The sequence below is a fragment of the Sinocyclocheilus anshuiensis genome, unplaced genomic scaffold, assembly GCF_001515605.1.
Source record: "Sinocyclocheilus anshuiensis isolate Anshui unplaced genomic scaffold, SAMN03320099.WGS_v1.1 scaffold1272, whole genome shotgun sequence".
Lineage (NCBI taxonomy): Eukaryota > Metazoa > Chordata > Actinopteri > Cypriniformes > Cyprinidae > Sinocyclocheilus > Sinocyclocheilus anshuiensis.
Genome location: NW_015547713.1, coordinates 635,452 through 652,226, shown reverse-complemented (window position 1 = coordinate 652,226; position 16,775 = coordinate 635,452). Strand labels below are relative to the sequence as shown.

The 16,775-nt window shown below is 36.3% G+C and overlaps 1 protein-coding gene across 1 annotated transcript in view; it reads left to right on the top strand.

Moving 5' to 3' along the window:
* The window catches only part of LOC107704098 (anoctamin-10-like), a 47,866-nt gene that overhangs the window by 23,120 nt on the left and 7,971 nt on the right, over nucleotides 1-16,775 (top strand). Inside the window, exon 13 of the mRNA XM_016506945.1 lies at nucleotides 10,447-10,563. Coding sequence (XP_016362431.1) covers nucleotides 10,447-10,563 — 117 coding nt within the window. The remainder of the gene's footprint in view (nucleotides 1-10,446; nucleotides 10,564-16,775) is intronic.

The window sequence follows — 16,775 nt, the reverse complement described above, 5'->3', positions numbered from 1 at the left end:
TAGTGCGTCTCTTGAGATCAGGGGAGTGAGGTTTACCTGCACAGCACTTACTCACTGGCTTCCGTTACACATACTATATACACACACATATATATATTTTTCCCTTAGGTTCAATGTTGGTATAGTTACAATTTTTTGCCTTTGTGGGGCAGAATAATAGTGAAATCATCAGATTCAATCATCATAAATGGAAGTGCGGAAATTATGTAATGAATAAAAACCATCATACCTAACAAAACTGTCCTATTTACTTGACATTAAAATAATAATAATAAAAAAAAAAACTTTAAACCTATTAAGTGAATGAATGCATGCTTTTGAATTGCCATCAATGGAGAAAGCTGCTTTTTGGAACCATAATAGTGTAGTTATGGCATCTACTAAGTGCATATAACAGGACAGTGCTAACCAGCCAAAAACCCTGACCCCTTGGGTCTTATGTGTCAACTTTTGGCTGAATTAGTGGCTTGTGTTTGGGGCTACCTAAGGGGCGGTTGTAAAACTGTTTGGGAAACACTAGGGGTGTGCGATGTCATGAGTTTTGATCGTGGATGATTAAAATGTCTCCATGATTTGCTTTTGAAAAAACATTGTAGTATCGTGCTACAGCACACATTCTGTCAGTTGCAATTCTGGCTCCCCAGTCTCAATATACTGTACAACGTGACATAAATTCACATCAAATGTTAACTCAGCGGTAGACACTCACGGGACACTGCACTTCACAATCACAAAAGTACATTATTTGCATGTACTTTAAAGCCTTGCCGGTTAAACATTAATTTGTGTGCTGTTCTGACGTGCATTTTCTGAGCACATACATCTGAAGCGCTGAAGTTTCGTGTCTCATTGCGCTAATACTGTCAAAAACACACAAGGTTTACATATAAACGGTTATGACTAAAGTGAAAGTAAACAGTTGAGAGAAAAACGGATGCATGCCTGTATATTAGATGCGTGCAGGTCTTAAAGTGACAACAGACTAATAGTACTAAACATGCTGCCGCTTGTCATGTAAAGTGATAGTTCACCCAAAAATGAAAATTCTGTCATTATTTACTCACTCACTCTCATGTTGTCCCAAACCTGTATTAATTTCTTTCTTGTGCTGAACTTTGATAGTAGGGGAAAAAAACAAAAAAAACTATGGAAGTCACTGGGGACCAGCAACTGTTTGGTTACCCATATTCTTCAAAATAACTTTTATGTTCAACAGAAGAAAGAAACTAATTCAGGTTTAAAACAACTTGAAAGTGAGTAAAGGATGACAAAAATTTCATTTTTGGTTGAACTATCCCTTTAATGTTAATAAAACAACAAAACACAAAGAGAAAATCACTCACTGCTCTTGACTGAAGAACTTTAATGCAGTTGCTTTAAGAATCAGTGTATAATGTATACAGTGACGTGTATATAGTGTTTTATTTTTATATTTTGTTCATTTAATTTCTTGAATGCTACTGCTAAATACACCTACTGTACCTGAAAAATAAAGCACTGTTTATTTTATTTGTATATGTGTATTTGTAATCACAAAATAACAAAATGACAGATTTTTATCTTCGCACACTTGGCCTAAATATCTGCCATTCTTTTTTTATGTTATATTTTGTTACCTTGTAAGGCTTTGTTTTAAAAATAGGGAAATTACTCAGTCAACTTGAAAAAAACAAAAAAAACAACGACAAAGAATCGTGATAAGATCATCGTGATTTTCCTGAAAAAATTGTGATATATTTTTGCCATATCGCCCACCCCTTGGAAACACCTATAAAATTTGTTTGTCTGGTGCCACAAATGATTCAGAATTATACACTTTTTCTTTTATTTATCATGCTGGACTTGACATTAAATTGACTTGCATTAATTTACATTTACATTATTTAATTTTAAAGCTATCATCGGGTTAACATTTGTTGTATTACAGAGATGGATTTTTTTTTTTTCCAGAACCAGTTCCATAAAACATACACACACACACACACACATATTCTTGCATATGTGGTTTACGGGGACTCTCCATAGGCGTAATGGTTTTTATACAAACTTTATTTTCTATCCCCTACAAATTAACAAATTAATTTCAAGAAATGTAAATATTTTTGGGTCTTCATTCTTCCACTGAACACTAAAGATCTAGAGCATGACAAATTTTCTTAGCCTATAACCAGGGTTGTTATAGTTAACAAAAAAAAAAAAACTTAAATAACTAAATTGTTGTAAAATAACTAAAACAAAAACTTAAACTTAAATAAAATAAAAACTATACACACACACACAAATATAATGGAAAATATTAAAATAAAACCTAATTCAAAATGTTAATAAAAATAAGTATATTAATGATACTAAAATAACACTGCAAAGGACTGATCTGGTAATGAGTATGCTTTTTATTAGCTCTTTTTTTATTTATAAAATGGTTATTGATTTAAGTCAGTCCAATGAATCATTCACTCATCAGTCTGAATCCTTCTTCACTGAATTTCACTTAAATCAGTAAAAAATTAATGACTACTTTTTAATGAGAGTGAGTATTTTAGATATAAGTTTAGTCTTAATGTGGTAATTTAATTAAACGGGAATATTACATTAACAAAAATAGTATTGTTTTAGTTTTGTAATTTAGTAAGGACAAATATTGCAGGCAAGGTGCTTTCTCAAAAGTGATCAAATAATTGTTAATGGAACTGCTAAAGAACCAGAGCCTATAAATTCAAGATTTCACTCCTTTATAGCTATAGAAATTCTCTATCATTAACAAACTTATGTGTGTTTATGCACATTTACATAGAGCTCCCACATTGAGTAGAAAGCAAATCACATTCTCTGTCTATTATGCTGGGCGCTTCTCAAGGCTGTCTTTCTATATTTTATTGACTCAGTTAGTTCATTAAGTAGAGTGAGCAGAGATTGGCGTTGGATCGGTATGCAGAAGGGGAAGGTCTGCAGAGTGCTATGTGATGTATGGATCTCTTTCAGAAGTACTAATACAATATCATATAGTCTGACATGATAATATGATATGTACCAACAGAGGAGGACAGGACGAACGATTAAATCGTTTAGATTACTGCAGCATGTTATGGCATTAAATTATAATATGACAAGATGTTTTATAATGACTCATTACACACAAAAAAGGTATTTTTGCTTATAAGAATAATAGTGCAACTTATCTTTAAAAAGCCACACAAGATATAATTTTGAAAGGCATAGTTCATTCAAAAATGAAAATTCTGTCATCATTTACTCACCTGCAAGTTGACAGCTAATGGTAGCCACTGACTTCCATACTATAGAAGAAGAAGAAAAAAACACTATAGAAGTCAATAGATACCGTCAACTGTTTGGTTAACAACATTCTTCAAAATATCTTCTTTTGTGTTCAACAGAAGAAAGAAACTCGTACAGGTTTGGAACAACTTGAGGGGGAGTAAATGATGACATATGTTTCATTTTTAAGTGAACTATCCCTTTAATGAAAGCAATATAAACATGATGTCTCCAACAGAAATGGTGCAGGCAGGATTAGTTACATTCATAAGTTGGGGTTAAGTGTTTGTTCAACCCTAGATATGAGCAATAGTAACAGATATACTGTAGATCTGACAGTGTTTGACTATAAGAAAACACAGATTTGTTGTTGTTGTAGTGTAAGTGAGCAATAATCCGAAAAAGATGAATGCAGAAATAATCTCTGTGCCCTCAAAGGTCATCTTTGGATGATGGGTAATGCAAATGTCCCCTTGCTCTGTTATCTTTTCTTTACTTTGCCTTTGTGTGCATTGTCACTGGCTCACGGTGGAATGAATCAGAAAGGAGTGTGTGTGTGTCATTGCTGATATTTCTCAGAATCATGACTGCTGCCTATTTTTGGGCCATTCGATACTCAGGTAATTACACGATGGCATGCCTCAGAGAGCAGTAACTAGGCAACAGTGTAGCCACGGTGACAGGAGACGGCTGACGATCAGGAAGAACTGAAAAGCTTGATGGTAGGGAGGCTGATTGTGACGTCTGAGAGAGAGAAAGAGAAGGAGATTTGTCTGCAGACAGATGCACACGCTTATTAAAGCAAAACATATTTTTTTCAAACATTTAGCAATGTTTTCAGTTTCTCAAGTCATTGCTGCTCTTTTGAACTTTCCATTCCTCAAAGAATCCTGAAAAAATTATCGCAGTTTCCATAAAAATATTAAGCAGCATAACTGTTTGCAGTATTGATAAGATTATGAAATGTTTCTAAAGCACCAATTTAGAATATTAGAATGTTTTTTTTTTTAATTGTGTGACACTGTGAGTAATGGCTGCTGAAAACAGTTATTTAACATTTTTTTAATAATTTTTCACAGTATTTCAGTTTTTTACTGTATTGTGCATAAAATAAATGCAGCCTTGGTGAACATGAGAGACTTCTTTCAAAAACCGAAAAAAAGCTTGTTTTTATATAGTGTTTCATGCTATCACCCTAATCAGAATGAATTTCGTTCATTTGAAGGCAGATAATTATGTATTTGTGTGTGTGTGTGTGTGTGTGTGTGTGTGTGTGTTAGTGTTAGCAGCTTGTTGTCCTACTTTGTAGCTTGAGGCCTTGTAGCTTTATTAGCTTGAATCTTTTTAACTAGAAGTTGCTTAACTATAGCTTAACTGCTATAGATCACAAATAGCTAACTTGGCAAGCTACAGTTCAAAAGAGACTTCCACAACACTTGTCAAGTAACGATGTGCTCTGAATACTGAAATGAAGTCACTTTCATTCTTTTCAGTAAACAACTGCCTTTTTCTATGCAATTTGGGCTTAATTGTACCCGGAAGTTAGCAAAACCCCAGTTCCTTCAACAAAAACCTAATAGGACTGTTTCATTGGATTTTGGATTATTGCAGAAAATAAACTCTGTGACCAGCAAAAGTTTATGATACTTACATGTTTTGTTCATCATGATAATCTTCACAAATGAACACAACGTTTTCAAAGCCTAAATACAGTTGGAAGAAATATTAACGTAGCTAAATGTAGGCTATAAACTACAAGCTATACCGTGGTTTAACGAGTTCTATGAAGCCGCCTCCACCAACTCTTTCAGTTTTTATATATATAAACATTTTACCTGAAAGTTAGAATAGTTTGCAAGAGCGTGATTATAAACACTGTGAGGCTGTGAATGTGGACTAATGAGTAGATGAATTTACCTATTCAGTGTGATTGTGATTAATGTCCCTGACAACCTCTGTAGTCCCATTTAGCCACTTGTTAGTAACGTCAAGTAAAAGCTTTAAAAAGGGGTATGTACTGATGTATTTTAATGCCGTAGAATAAAACATGAAAATATCTTGAGCTTGTGTTTACCACAGACTTATTTCAGGACTAAAAACACGTTCAAAAAATCCACTGACTTCAGAATGATGGAACTGGAAGAGCCAAAATGCTAACTGATTTCTGGGTTTGGCCTACATGCCTGCACCAATTAGGCACATATTTTTGTAATCTGACGTTGTGTGGTTTTATTGATGTACTATACTATGAAAAGCTCTCATTGTGAATTTTGCCATTATCTGCAGCATGGCTTTCTACAGGATTATAACAGGGCAAATATGGTTTTCATATATTCTGATTTGACTGCGACTGTCTAGATGTCAGTGGCTAAATTAGCAATCGGACACAATGAGAGTGTGTGCATTTGTGTACACCCCACCCAGCGAGTGCTCATGTTAACTGGCAGACAGGCTCTTCCAGGGCTGCTTTACTGAAGTCTGTGCTGTTGCATGACACCCTAATCATGTCTGACATGCTGCAAGATCAGATGTGTCTGGCCACTACACTCTCTTTCACTCCGTTCCACTTGTGTCTTAAAGCAGATGATGGCTAGCCTGGAAAGACTCTGACACCTCTCCGACACACATTTTCCTCCAGTTCATGGGTCACACATGAGATTGGTCATCAACAGGTTGAACGAATCATGGGTGGTACCCTCTCCTTTCTCATGATGCTTTTTACTACATTATTATATTATAGTGCAATACAGTGTTCTGTCTTCGTATTAGCAACATTTTGGTGAACTTTTGTGGGAAAAATAGGTCCACTGTCCAATGTCAATAGTGTAGCGATTCATGAAGCACAGCTCATACAAAAGCCAAACAGCTTTCTATTGGTCAACAACAGATGGAGAAATCTTTCGCCCTCACACAAAATTCTAATTTGCGTGGATTCTTATTGAAATGAGTGAATTTCGCCTGGTAAAATTAGCTAAACAATGGTGAATTAACATCTGTTCTATTCTATTCTATACCGGAGTACTCATATTTGAGTCTCTGATAGCTTTTTAGGGGTTCAAGTGCGTAGTGCTGAAAACCTATTGTAATTGTTAGAATGGCCAAGGATCTCCACATAAAACTGATCAGGCAGACCATACCGTAAGTCATAGAGACTTGAAACTTGGAGGGATCGTAGTAGTCACACCGTCTACAACGTAACCAAGGCTTGTCCAAATTGGCCTGACGGGGGCGCTACAGCAATCAAAAGTACAAATTCGCTCAGAACTCCTAAACTGTTAGTTGCAGGCTCAAGTGCCTTATGTAGTTGGAATCCTTGGCTCACGACGGACAAAACGCATGGCTCGGATTCACATGACGAAAGTTTCGGGTATTTTGGATTTTTTGAAAAACCTGCTTTTGCGAACTAGTCCTAGCTTTTTCGCCCGATCGGAACCAAACCAGTGTAAAAAGATTCTCTGGAGAGTGAATATCAATAATTACCAAAAAAAAAAAATTCGCAAAGGGAAGGGGCAGGGCCACTTTTACTAAAATGGCTATAACTTTTTTAACGGAATGAGATATCGTCGCATGACATATATATAACATATATAACACATGAAAAAAATCACGGAGCCTTGATCACTTGGAGCTATAAGAGGGGTAAAAAACATAAAAATGGCTATAACTACGCAACCATTTTTTCGATCAACATGAAAATTGGTATGCAGTGTCATTGTCCAAAGTGCCACAGGTGTCTTTAAGGACATTTGCGTATCTAAAAAAAACATGGCCGCCATTGGCAAATGAAGTTTGAGCACTTGTTAAGGTTAACGGAGGTCAATCGGAACGAAACTCAGTGGACCTGTTTGACTCATGGTCTGTGAGAAATTTGAAATAAATCGGCCACTGGGGGCGATATCACGTTTTTCAAGGGCATAAACGATTGCATATTACACATTTTTCACACATACACACAATATTTATATCATCTGATAGACCTCCTCATTCCAAACAACTTTGTCTCTATAACCACTGCTGTCAATCAAATTGTTTGTTAAATAATTGAGAATATGTAAAAAACCTAGTCATGGAAAAAAAACACTGCTGTACAATTCTCTGAACTCTCTAGGTCAATAATTATCAAAAAATGTTGAACTTAACCCTTTGGGTTGCTATATCGGGGTCGTTTAGAAAAGGGGTGTGTCCAAATATACCCAAAAGCCTATAAAATCTAAGCGAAAACTTAAAACTTCACGAAACTAGGTGAGCACATGTGACAGGTGATTCTAAACAAGCATGCAAAGTTTGATGGAGATCGGATCACAGGTGGCGCTATAACAGTCATAATCATTAAAAATCACCATATTTCTATGGCAAATTACCTGGATTTTCCAAAATGCTATTTTAAATGATTGATTTAGGTAGTTACAGACTTGCTAAATAATATGTAATATATTTTTTCATAAGTGCTTAAGTGCCTTAAAGCATTTGAACCCTAATAATCACTGCTTGCAGCTATATTGATATAAGATCAATATACTGTATATATTGATTTTATTATTAGGGTTCTGCTTACCTATTCAAACGATTCCATATTTGTCTGTTTGGTTGCTGTAATGACACAATTGTCTGGTAAAGACATTGGAGAAAAACGTGACTACACAAATAATCTGGGCTTTGTTCTCTCGTTATATCAGATCTGAGATTCTCAGTCTCTGCATCACACCCCTCTCACTCAGACAGCAATCAGCCTGAAGAGAGGGTGGCATTTTCCTCAGTTCATTCTCAAATGCAACATCATTTTGAGTCACACTTCTGCACATGCTCTCAGCTTGTTTTAGGCAGCGCCCTGCAGGAGACTGTGCTTGTCTGTGTAGAGTGTTTCCTTAGGTTTGCTGGTGAACATTTGCTATCAATTTTCATATGAACACAGGAGTTCTGTTCCAAAATTCTAGTGAGTTATATACTATATACTAACATCTATAGTTATATATTCTAGTGAGTCCCAAAATGATGCTGCATTATAATGTACCTTGTTTTAACCAAAATCTTAAAGTGGCCACATTTACCAATGTTCAGCAACTTTTCACATGTGAAATCTATTAATTTCAGTAATTCAATATCAGTAATTTAATCTAGTAATATGAATCTACTCAATCTTACGAGAGTGAAAGATTTCCACATATTTTGCATTGAATATAAGCTGGTCACACTGAAACGACCAACAGAAAGCAACTTGGCTTAAAATTGACTTTTGCTTGAGAGGTGCTTCATGCATCGCTACACTTGAAAATGAACAATTGCCTGCAAAAGTTTGCAGAAATTTCATTAATATGACTGCACCAGAATCTTGAATTTCCTGCACAGATAAGGCAATCTCAGAAAAGCATTGCAACAAGCACAGTGGAAAAAGGTACTCAATATGGCAGATGTAGTTGACTAAATTTCAACTATGAATTAATTTAATTCAAAACTGAAAAAAAAGTGCTTTCACCCAATGCTAAAGTTGCTGTCATATTTATGGATCATGGGTGTAATGATTCATATATTTATATGAATCTGGGTCATTTAAGTTCAGATAAGGAACTATGTGAAAGTTTGTGCTTGTAAACGGCCCAGAGTCTCAAGAGCGATTTGGATTTTGGTGTATTTCCCAACCAACATCAAAATATTCACCCTTTCACTACATCATTTATAATCCTACTTTATGTCATCAACAGAAGAAGAGCAGATTTTGTTCTGGTGTTCACAGAGATCTGTTAATGAGTCCCAGGGGCTCCTTTGTCTCCATCAGTCACAGCTTTAGCTAATGTCTCTTCTCTGACTTTCAGGAGCGTTTTAGAGTGTTGACACTGATCATTGATATCTGAGCTAAACTGCTGCATCCAAAGCAGAGCTGGTGCATTTTCCACATTAGTCAACAATAGCTGACTAACAGGGAGATTGAGACAAATGCAGTTTTATAGTGAATTTTATAGACCGTCATCACATGATTCAACTGTGCTACATTTAAGAAATGTTTGAAAGGTTAGTTTACCTAAAAATGAAAATTGTGTCATCAGTTGCTCACCCTCATGTTGTTCCAAATCCATTACACTTCTTCATTTTTGAAATTCAAGTTTTTGAGAGAGAGATTTGTCTTTTCTTTGAACGATCCATTCAAGCAACACTTTGAATGCTCAAAAAAGCAGACATTGTACAAATAATCCATATGAATACAGCGGTTTGATCCAAGTCTTCCGAGTAGACACAATGACTTTATATAATGAATAGATTTCATTTAGACATTCATTCACATATAAACATACATAGAGCTCATCAAATATGGTAAACAAGCTCATATGAGCATGCTTGACTCGCATGCTCATTGTTCTCACATGTAACGCAAGCTTGATTGAACTTCTTTTTGTTCTCGCACGTCAAACTAGTACTTTTGAGCTTTCATGTTTACCATCTTTGATGTACTCCCATGTAGGATGTGCTAATCAATGTTTATATTAAATTAAAAGCTTACATCAAATCTGTTCATCGTATGAAGTGATTGTGTCTCTTCGGGAAGACTTCGATTGAACTGCTTTATTCATATGATTTACTTTTACAATGTCTTTATGCAATTTTTGAAGTTTTGGTGGAATGGGAATCTATAGGGACAGAAATCCCTGTGGTTTCATTATAATACATTCATTTGTGTTTAGAAGATGGACGAAAGGCTTATGGGTGAGTAAATGATGACAGGATTTTGGGTGAACTATCAATTTAACAGAAATACATTTACTTAAACCATCAAGAGTTCTTTAGATCTCTTTGGATCACACAAAGGTGAATAGCGAGCTGGTTTCAGAGGCAATGGGCATATGGTGATTTATTTAACACACTAGAGTAGCAATGACAGATGACACTCTGCCAGCAGCATACATACCACTAATGTGGCCTTTGAACACATAGAGAGCCATAAAGATCATCCAGCCATTCAATATGACTGACTGGTTCACATTGTAAAAAAAGCCTCTCCATTAAATGACATTGATCAGTGTGGAATTAGACATTTTCAAGTATGACTAGCAAAACGTATACACATCATAAAAGATATTTGAGGTGTAATTAGCACTTAATTATATTACATAGAGACAATTACATAATAATAGTCCATGAAAACTGTGTTGTAAAGTTGTCTTTTTCTGTTTATTGCAGCATGTTCTCCTTGCCTTCAAATTCATCCTGGCATTCGTCATTCCAGATGTTCCTAAACATATCCAAGTCAAACTAGCCAAGCTGGAGTTTGACTCCCTAGAAGCTCTTAAGAAAAGGGTGAGTACAAATTTGTACATGTGCACATATCTACAGCATGCAAACAGGAAATGTGACCATCTATATGACAGGCCCTGTCAGAAAGTACTTCAGTGCAAATAGTCGTATAGTCGGGCTTCACAGAGTCAACAACACACGTCTGCGTCAACATTATTGATGATGTGGCAACCATTATCTTTTGGTTCAGAGAGGCAGAGAGCAGCATTAACATGCTTTCTGATCATTAAATGATCCGGAGAGACCTTTGTACATGCTGAGATGCTCTGCTGACATACGGAGTGCGTTCAGGTAGTGTTTGCTAATGAGGTTTAGCTATTTAGGAAGATGTTTATCACCTCGTATGCGGCATAAGAAGTAGGTCAGTCACAAAGGAACACACTGCAGTCTGCCCTTAGCAGACAAGCAGACTAATAATGGGGGGTTGTTTTCCTCAAAAGGCAAAGCTATGTTTGGAATAAAATACTAATATACTGCTTGCTGCGAACTGCCTTCTATTTTATTTATTTTTTTAAATAATATTGAGACTTTTTCATTGAGTATGTATTTTGCAGTGATAAATATTTCAAACATTAGTATGCAACATGACTTCATCATTTGCATGTTTAATTCAGTGAGTGGTGTTCAGTATTCATCTCATAAATACATGTTATTTGTAATAAAAAAGAAAAATAGTCCATTTTTAAATAATGAGTCAAGAAGGAAATACTACTTTGTTGATAAAATATGTTTATTTGCATAATCACAGTTGTTATTAATTCTGATTAATCTGATTCGTCGGCTCTTATTTTTGAAGCAATATGAAAATGTTTAATAATGCATAAATGGTGAGACTTTGCTGTGATTTGAATTTTTTTTAAATTATATTTTAATATAAACATACAATAATATTATAGTATTATCTGCTTGTTGCTATTGTAGATAAAAAATGTGTTCCATATGTCTTTAATTTGAAAATAGTCCATTTTTAAATAATGAGTCAAGAAGGAAATACTACTTTGTTGATAAAATATGTTTATTTGCATAATCACAGTTGTTATTAATTCTGATTAATCTGATTCGTCGGCTCTTATTTTTGAAGCAATATGAAAATGTTTAATAATGCATAAATGGTGAGACTTTGCTGTGATTTGAATTTTTTTTTAATTATATTTTAATATAAACATACAATAATATTATAGTATTATCTGCTTGTTGCTATTGTAGATAAAAAATGTTTTCCATATGTCTTTAATTTGAAAACTGTGGACACCGAAGATTAATTTATGAAATTATACTACCGTTCAAGAGTTTGGGTTGGTAAGATGTACTAGTTATCACTTATGATAACCAAGGCTGCATTTATTTGACCAATAATAAAATAAAAACACTAAATTTGTGAAATATTGCGGTCAAAAATAACTAATAAATTAATTTAAAAATTATAAAATTAATTCAGACCACCGTCTCTCTTCTAAAATAGGAAAAGGCAATGATAAATTATCTTAAGTATTAATAATGATTCCATACAAAGTCTGTCAAAGCGACAGCATCGACACGCTTTAACAGGATTCAATGGTTTTATTTCTGCAGAGACGAGCCCTCGGTCGGTTAGTCCGTTGCTATGGCTCTAGTGATATGGCACAGTTGGATTGTGAATGACAATGAGCTGGCGTGTGCTGTTGGCATCCAGCGTTATCCTTAATGTGGCCTTGTGTTTCCTCCTCTCACTAACAGCAGATAAGATGTGTGTGATATGGCCCCCCTTTGCCTCTTAATGCTGTGGATTATAATATTTTCCAGTTAATTTGGGTACGTGATGAGCACTACTCTAATAGTTTTGCATTTTTATGTGTTGGTTTTAGCAAATCGCAGCACTAGTGTGCAATGGTGTAGGATTGAAAAATAGTGGGGGGCCGATTATAAAATCAACTGGCTTATGAATATCAATTGGTTCTACCTTATTTGCTGAAAAGTAGATGTTGATAAATATGCGCAAGACAAGGAGGTTTATAATACCTGGTGAGATCTATCCGTTTGCACTGTGATTTATCTCAATGGCAGTTGCTCGGCTGACGCAGGACCCCTCCCTGAAGTATGTGAATTGAATTCTGCCGTTCCACTCATATGCACTCAGTTCCAGATAAGTTGTTTAAGGTAGTCACCTGAGCTGTAAACGCCATGTGATTAGTTAATCTTTAGCCAGTGAAGAAGGACATCCTGACAACAAGCCTTTAAAGTGATGGTTCACCCAAAAATGAAAATTCTGTAATCATTTACTCACCCTCAAGAAGTTCCAAAACTGTTTCTTTCTGAGTTTCTTTTTTCTTTTGATCACAAAAGAAGATATTTTGAAGAATGTCAGTAACCAAACAGTTGCTGGTAGCCATTGACTTCCAAAAATACACTATGGAAGTCAATGGCTACAACTACTGGCAATGGCTTTTTTTGTGTGTTCAACAGAAGAAAGAAGCCCAAACAGTTTTGGAACTACTTGAGAATGAGTAAATGATGACAATTTTCATTTTTGGGTGAACTATCCCTTTAAAATAGCCACTATCATTTTGTGAAGTGAAAGGTAGCAATATACAGATTTTTACGCTTTATCTATTACAGTTTGTTTGTTTGTCAAAAGACCAAAAGATATTGCTGACTCAGTATGTCAAATCAAATGTTCCCTAGAATGAAATTAAAATATCGCTTCTCTTATATCACTGACTAGCAACATGTACCAAATCATGGTTTAGTGCTGTGACATAAAGCCTATTGGCTTTTTAAAAAAGAGTGAAGGAACACTTTGATATGTCCTTCCCAGAAATATGTCAGCACTGTCAGATCTGGAAAGTGATTATGCTTGTTTTTCAAGAGGCCTTTAAAATCAGGCATTATTAAAACATTCAATATAATGAATTGCAATTTATATGTTGCTTGAAAAAGTATTTACAAGGCTACATTTGCAGCTGAATCTTCTTAAAGATTATGAAGATATTTAAATGAATCTTGAAAAGTGATTATTTATAATATAAAACTAATAACCGCAACCCTACAGAGAATAAGCAAATTATATCCTGATTGGCATGATTATTTGTTCATTAATACACTCAGAGATTTATTCAAGGAGGAAGCCATGAAAGCATCTTGATGGCCTCAGTTTCATGAAGACCAAGGATCATCTGTGCACGCTGTGGGAACGTAGGTACTGAAAAGGGAAGACCATTCTCCCAGCGAAATCAAGACAGCATATTTAATGGAATGATGGAGCACTTGGCTGACGATCTGCGATGAAGGCGGGACTCCGTCAAAGTTTCATCCGTCTAACATTTCTTTTAATTTAGCAGAGAGACGCAGGTCGTAAAACACATATTGATTATGTTTCAGGATGACTGAAGACATGATGTTTCTGGGCTCCTACCCCTCCAATTCTCTCTCACAAACTTCACCTGACACCAGCTCATCCCTCTGCCAGTACTGGCGGTGCGTCTTCACCAGTCTCTCCATCAGAAAGATGGACGGCAGCTAATAGCTTCAGTGCCCTCATCCGGATCTGTTAGAGTTCAAAAGTGCCGACTGCAGTTAAACAGCGAATTTGGTTGGTGATATAAGACTGCGGAACCTCGGGGAGGTGCTTGGTCCAGTAGTTTGAGAGTGCTAGTGATGAGCTAGCAGCACATGACGCCATTTAGCTGTATTTCCATGTGTTCAGCAGCTTGAGAGGGTGAAGACAGCTGTCAGGAGAAAAGCTCCCACTGCTCTAGGGCAAAGGAGCTCTGAAAATAGCCGGCACTTTCAGCGGCAATGGAAACCCCCTGTTAGTGGCCAGTGTTTGGGAAGGATCCGGGGTGAACTCCAGGAAAAGGCCAAACTGCCAACACTGTCATGGAACCATTATGGCAACTGGCGATTTTAGCGTTTCTGTTTTGCTGAATGAGACCTCTTTAAACTGTAACAGCTGTTTGAGTGGCTGATAGGAATAGAAAACAAAGAAGGGCAGTGTGGATCTCTCTTGAAGACGAAGGGAAATGGTTGGGAACCATCTGCGTGTTAATTCAAAATTGTATATTATCTAATTTTACGTCAATACATCAATACTGATCGAAGTGTTCCCATGTACAGTAGATGGGTTGGACAAGGTGGCTGTCCAGAGATACGTCTCTCTTGAAAAGATGTCAGTGTCTACAGTTCCCATCCATGGGTGATCCATGCTTTGATAAGGCAGCTTGTATTATGCATGCATGTTGTGTCCTGGGTTTTAATTTGCTTCGTTTTAGAACTGAGAATTAATGGTTCGTTTTTTTCCAACAGATGTCAATTTGTTTAATGATGGAGGCCATTTGTCTTAGAATCCGGGCTGTCAGTTTAATACACTAATTTAGTGTGAGTAATTAAAAAAAAAAAATAATGTGATAAAAATGAATCCAATTAATCATACCTCCTGACCCTTATGTAAATACCATAATAAGGATTTTTCCTACAATCGGAGCAATTCAAGCTTGAATTACCACTTTTTGCGAGTCCACATTCGGCACAGACCGGCTGCTACTACAGGCAACGAGTGATACCATACTGTACCACATGTTAACCATAAGGTCAGGGGTGTTCAATCCTGGTCCTGGAGGGCCAACATCCTACAGTTTAGCTCCAACTTGTCCCAGCATACCTGCCTGGAAGATTCTAGTAATCTTGAAGACCTTGATTACCTTTGTTCAGGTGTGTTTAATAGGGGTTGAAGCTAAACTCTGCAGGACAGTGGCCCTCCAGGAGCAGGATTGGACACTCCTACAGAAGTTGATCAGTAGTCATTGATCAGATTCAAATTTTGGGGTGGACACCTTGGGACATCATAGATCATAAGACGAAACTTCTTAGAAAAACTAAGATTTATGATTGAGTTTCCACTATAAGTGAAAAAAAAACTGCGCCACACAGGGCCGGATCATTGAAAATGTTTGTTTTGGTTGCTTATATTAGACTAAAACCACTTTTTAGGGCTTTATCTTGTACTATATGGTAGGGCCCTGGGCCCCTCTGTACGTATTAAGGGGCCAAGAAGCTATAGTTGTCAACTCGCACTTTGTGGACAAATGCCCCAGTCTCAGATTCCGAATCTTGGATTCAATCTGAGGCCCCGGGGCACTGGCCCCATAATCCAGCCCTAGTGGCAAAGAATGTTGGTTGCATGATGGACCTCGTCAGATTCAGTCTGCTTTCGCATCATTGCCTGACCACCGTCACAGGAAGTGGAACAAGCCAGCCGTGTGAGGCAGTCTGTCAACTTGTTGAAGTCCATGAGAATGTGACATGTCCCATTTTAACCTTTAATGATGTTAGGGGAAATGAAGTCATCACTTTCAATACAGCCAACATTGCATTGCCGTGAACAGAGTGAGCTGACAAACTGTGAGTCAGACTTTGGACCGAAATCAGCTTGATGGTTTTCTCATAAATTATTAGGCTGTATAGACAATATATCATCAGTGTGATGGGACTGTACACAGCTGTTCAACCTCTAATGATTTATTGACCCTGAGTTTGCACTTGTATTTGAGTTCAGTTGTTAACATGAGTGATAGTATGTTGGAGTTGCAGAAGCTTAAAAGCTTTTAACCCACCTCCTTCTAATATAATCAATAGTGACATGTCCCGTCCCAGTTTGTCCATCAGGACCTCCCTTGAAATCCAGAATATTTGTTCCATGTAGGCGCATGTCAACCACCTTTGTTTGAACACCTCAGTTCTCACTTTTGTTAATGCTAATTCAGCCCGAAGGAAGCAAAGGGAGTGTCTCCTGAGATGAGCTCCTACAAATTCGGTCTCCGTGAGCAGCCGAGGAAGATTGACTCACTATGTGAACAGATGCAGTGTTTTAGAGAGAGGACATTTTAAAGAGGCAGTTCTCATTTTGATTATTAGATTGTTTTAGAAGATACTATCCTTCTAGAAAAAAATCAATTAATGTTTTGAAATCCCATGCATTCATACTTAATTGTGAATTACCTGAGTTAATCGGATTGATGGAATTTGCATGTTTTTAACATAATAACAAACCATTACTAAAACTTTGAGGTACCTCATTTGCTACATTTGTATTTGAAGGTGAATCCCATTAATTATTTCAAGAACATGTGAGGGTCAAATAATAATAATAATAATTATTATTATTTAAAAAAATGTCCACCCAGTTCTCATCATATATACAGTATACACACACACACACACACACAGACACACACACACAC